Source organism: Myotis davidii, unplaced genomic scaffold, assembly GCF_000327345.1.
Source record: "Myotis davidii unplaced genomic scaffold, ASM32734v1 scaffold281, whole genome shotgun sequence".
Classification (NCBI taxonomy): domain Eukaryota; kingdom Metazoa; phylum Chordata; class Mammalia; order Chiroptera; family Vespertilionidae; genus Myotis; species Myotis davidii.
In genome coordinates, this window is record NW_006293784.1 from 8,563,148 (window position 1) to 8,568,322 (window position 5,175).

The window sequence follows — 5,175 nt, forward strand, 5'->3', positions numbered from 1 at the left end:
GTGGGGTTTTCCTTCCTTGGGAGGAGTGACGCTTACGAGAGCCATTTCCTCCGTGCGCGCAGGAAGGAGCCATGGCTCTGGACGGGATAAGGATGCCAGATGGCTGCTATGCGGACGGGACGTGGGAACTGAGCGTCCATGTGACGGACCTGAACCGCGATGTCACCCTGAGGGTGACCGGGGAGGTGCACATCGGCGGGGTGATGCTCAAGTTGGTGGAAAAACTCGGTGAGTAGCATCCCGGCCGCGTCCGAGTCACGACCACCCGGACTCGGGGCGCGTTGGGGGCGGGGGAGACTCTCGGCTGGGGGAGGGGTGGGTTTGAGGCGTGTTGGTTGGCGTCCCACACATACTTCTTTTTTAAAAAAAAATGTGAGATCTTTCAGTGTTTGATCAAATAGACCTGTTCCCCGTCTGCTGCTTGTTTGGTATTGCTGCTCTGAAATTTTCATCCTGTGGTTCCAGACTCCTAATTAATAAATGTAATTGCGTAGTTACCCGGGAAGACTTAGTTCTTTACATGTGGCGAGTTCACATTAAAAGAAGGGAGAAAAGTGCGCAAGTGGGTGTTGAGGAGGGGATATTACAGGGCGTGTGGTTGTCAGTTACCTGCAGTTTACCTGCATGTTGGTGACGTTTGGTAGCGAGCATGATGCAAAGTCTATTTAAGAATCAAACGTGCGGGAAAGTGTGTAACTTCTGGCGCCAGCCTGAAGGTTCTGTGGCCGCCCTGCGTGGAGTGTACTAAAATAATGTCCCAGTCATCCACTCGCACCCAGGGGTGGGGCGGTGTGTGTATCTGTAGTCCAGGCTTCCAGGGAGCTATTCCGAGCGTTCAGTTTTACATTAATTACAAGCGAGTGAAAGAATCTTGTGTTAAAAAATAGGCATTGAGCTAATTCCAGATTGACAGTATTTGCTTGGGCACAAATAAATATACTGTATATTGAGTTGATTTAAGACGGACTCGTTTTTTAAACGATAGGGTGTCCCAACAATATGAAGTGAAGGAAATTTCACGGTACACATTTTGTGTGGTGGACGAAACCATTTTCAGCGGCAAGAAGCTACTGAGACGATTCAATACATAATTTTATCACAAGAGCAATGCTGCCTTCCTGAACTTTAAAGTGCCTTTTTATGTAGTGCCGCTCCGATAAGGTGGCGTGTGTAGCACAGTCTTCGTAGGCTTTTGGACTTTTTAATTTTTTTTAAACAGCATTCCTTCAAGCCACTCTGGAAAAGTAGAGAGGTGATATTTATTAAGGTACTTATTGCTTACCAAGGGATCATTGTATACCTAGCACATAAACTTACTGGAATAGTGTTCCGGTGTAAATTTGCAAAATAAGACAGTTCCGTCAGGTGGACTGTCTTTGTAGCCCTGCAGGAAATTTAATTATTGAAGTGCCAAAAGGAAGCTCCTGACGAGGTAGCCTCCTCCTGGGGACTGCACTGTTGGGCTCCCTGAGGCAGCCCAGGAAAGAGACCCAGCTGGTAGCTCTTTGAAAATGAGATTTTGCTGTGTTGTTTACCTACTTACTACTAACTGATGGTTGAGGTTTCTCTCATCTCATTTGAATAAATCAATCACTGTCTGCAAAATACTTGTGAAACTTTTTTGTCCAGCACTAGTGTGGGGTTATTTAAGAAGAAAATACCAAATATGATTGTTTATATTTTCTTCGTGTTCAAAGGAAACAAGCATTTACATCATAGATTGCTTTACATATGATAAATGGATCTTATTAATAACACTGGTTTCAACACGAGATATTTTTCTGAAAAAGGAACTGTTGAAGGTGACTGAGACAACATGTAGTTCTTGAAAGCCAGCCTTTAATGAATAAGTAATGACTTCTATATTTGTATTGCACTGGTTAGAATTGTTTATTACGGAATCACAGGCATAAATAGAAATATAGAGAATAAACTATTTTCAGAGAGAACTGATGTTAATTTTAAGTGAGTGTAATCTTAATCTTTTAATGTTCGTGCATTTTTAATATTTTATTTAGTGAAAATAAAAAATTTCAACATGGTAGGAAATGCCATGTATGTGGAAATCTTGCGTGTTTCTTGAATGAAACCAGTACTGATCCTCTTAATATCTTGACTTCCAAATAGAAAGTGCTTATCTACATAATTCCGGCTTTCTTGTTTGGTATAAGTAGAGCTAAATTATTTTTTGCTCCTGGCCTTAGGATTAGATACTTTGAATGGTAAGCTATTTTATTACCCATTGACAAGTAAGTAGAGCAGTATTTAAACTTTATAAAACAGTCTCCAGTAAAATTAGAAAAGAATGTGAAAATTCTTGCCCTGGCTGGTTTGGCTCAGTGGATAGAGCGCCTGAGGGGCCCTGGTTCGATTCCGGTCAGGGGCACATGCCTGGTTTGCAGGCTTGATCCCCAGTGTGGGGGCATGCAGGAGGCATCTCCTTCCCCTTCCTCTCTGAATTGCAGAGCAGGGATGGACAAATTAGCAGAACCAACTAGTGGCTGTAGCCTTGGGACAGTTAGGGTACCTCGGAACAGTAGCTACCACAGCATTCCCTACAGCTGCAAACTCCAAATGCCTGTGTGATACTCTTGTTCCCATTAGAGTGTGCATAAATACCAACATAATACGTTTTAAGGCTGTAATAGCAATTGTTTCTCTGGGGTTAATGGATTTTACAGTGACTTCTCCCCTTAACGTTGCATATTAAAATTTTGTGTGTATAGGCACATGTGGGATTTTCTGGGAAGAGGCTTCTTAGCTTCTTGTCAGATTCTCAGAGAGGCCTATGATTAAAAAAAAAAGGTTATGACACCACTGAAGGCACAGTATTCATCCCAGAATTGGGCAGTTTAATTAAGCAAGCTAAAAATAGTAAATAATGCTTCCTTGGTATGCGTCAGCAACATCTTTATATTAAGTTAGAATTTTATCAAGAATTTTAGCACCTCAGTTAAGGTCATTAAACTATGATTCTTAGGTTTATGACTTTAATTCAAAAGATCTGAAAGGTCCCTTTTAACTCTTAGTATAAAACACCTTTGTCATTCTGCACTAATCTTTTAAAAGAAAGCAAAGAGTGTACACCATGAAGTGGGCTTTAGGGAATTATATAGTGATGTGACAGAAACGTTTGCCTCTGGGACTTAGTCTGGGCTGATACTAGACAAATGTTCTCAGCATTGATTTCCTTGATATGTATACTTCATTCCAAGAAGGAAAAATTATTCACACATTTTTGTTTTTTAGAAATACAAATTGAGTGCTTGAAATACAATTTTAAAAATTTATCGCATGTTTTGTTAAAAACAATTTTCAAACCTGTATAGCGTTTTCATTTTAAAGTAAAGGATTAAAATGTCAGGGATAAGGATTATAAAAGTAAGATATCAGAGACTAGAACTGTAAAGTAATTATATTCAAAAATAAATTTTGTAAAGAAGAGGCTCAATTTTATGGGCTTTCCTGACCTTCCTCTGGAGATCATTGAGAAGTATAAAACTGTTCTCCATAGAGTTAGAGCTTAGTCAGGACTGATGATTCTAAATTCCAAAGAGATACTTTGTTTCAGTACATTTTAGTATCACTTTATAAAAATTGGCTTTTTAAAACTTCTGTGTATAATTAAATTTTTACCTTTCTATAAAAATTCATTTTAGTTGACAAGTAAGGAATTTTTTATAACATGAAACTCACTGAATGGAAGTCTCCAGCCAACTCTATGAGCTTGGAGGGATGAATAGACAATGTGATTTCTAAATTTCTTCTAGCTCTGATTATGAGTAGGAAGAATGTAGAAATTGGCTTAGATCAGGTTAAATGATATTCCAGAGGAGAAAATGTAAGTTGGAGGACTCAAAAGGAACTAAAAAGAAATGTACTATGGAATTGACTTACAAAAATTTGAGGAATATGTTTCTGAATGTAACCTTTAGAAAAAAGTTGTCCTGGCTTTAAAGTGTGTTATGTTCTTACCGTAATAATGAAATGAGTACATTTAGGTTGCAGTTGTATGTTAGAATAGAGTTAGGTTGAGAAGTTATCACATGATCAAAAAAGGAAATTTTGGTTAAAATCCTTAAAAATCCTTAAAGTAATTTTTTTTAAAAAAAATCCTCACCTGAGGACTATGGTTTTATTGATCTTTAGAGAGAGAGGAAGGGAGAGAGAAATATTGATTAGTTGCCTCACTCATGGCTCCCTGACCTGGGATGGAACCTGCAACCTGGGTATGTGCCCTGACTGGAAATCTCCCCCAAGACCCTTCAGTGCACAGGCCCACACTGAACCACACTGGCCAGGCCTCTTAAAGTGATCTTGAAGTATGGTATTCATTGATTCTATCTCGGAGAAGGACAAAATAACTAGATTTTCCTTTAGAAATTACAAAAATAAATTTCTTTAGTTGAGCACCAAAAGATCTTGTTGGAAATATATAATAGCTATTAAAGAAAATTGAAAGTTTTACCTTTTATCTAGCTACTTTTTGAAATTTCAAACTTTGTTCAAGAATAATAGTAAATATTATATAATCTTCATATATCACCAGTTAGCATTTTGCCATTTGATTTTTCTTTGTGTACACACACACACACACACACACACACACTATTTTGAAGCATTTAAGTTGCAGACATCAAAACCCTTCATACATATTTAAAATATGTATCACCTAAGAACAAGGACTTTCTCTTAAATATTACAGTATAATTATGAAATCCAGGAAATTTAACATTGAATCAATACTGTTGTTTACTATGTATCTATATTCAAATTTGCAAATTGTTTTAGTAATGGCTTTTGTTTCTTCCATTCAGGATCTCATTCCACATTTAGTTTAACTAAATTGGCCTCCTAGGGTCCTTTAATAATCCTAATGGCTACCAAGTTTGGAAACACAGGAGAATATATAATAAGTGGTTTATTAAAATTACATTAAGATACATGTAATAAATAGTACCTGTGTCCAGACTTTATCATCATCCTATAGAACAGTTCGTTAGCCTTTGTCTTTCAACACATGGCTTTACCTTTTTTAAAAAATATATTTTTATTGATTTCAGAGAGAAAGGGAATTAAAAACATCCTATACAATAAAAGCCTAATATGCAACTAGGCTGAACAGCGGAACATCTGGTTGCTATGATGCACATTGAACACCAGGGGGCAGATGTG

General features: G+C 37.9%; 1 protein-coding gene across 6 annotated transcripts in view; it reads left to right on the forward strand.

Annotated features, from left to right (window-relative positions):
- Nucleotides 1–17: 17 nt before the first annotated feature.
- The window catches only part of FERMT2 (fermitin family member 2), a 63,369-nt gene continuing 58,211 nt past the window's right edge, over nucleotides 18–5,175 (forward strand). For 3 of the 6 annotated variants that reach the window (XM_015566519.1, XM_006767712.2, XM_015566517.1), the window contains exon 1: nucleotides 20–228. In XM_015566519.1, the coding sequence (XP_015422005.1) occupies nucleotides 72–228 (157 nt within the window). In that variant the 5' untranslated portion in view covers nucleotides 20–71. Of the gene's footprint in view, nucleotides 229–5,175 lie in introns of all 6 variants that reach the window. The other 3 variants (XM_015566515.1, XM_015566516.1, XM_006767713.2) reach the window with 2 other exon arrangements.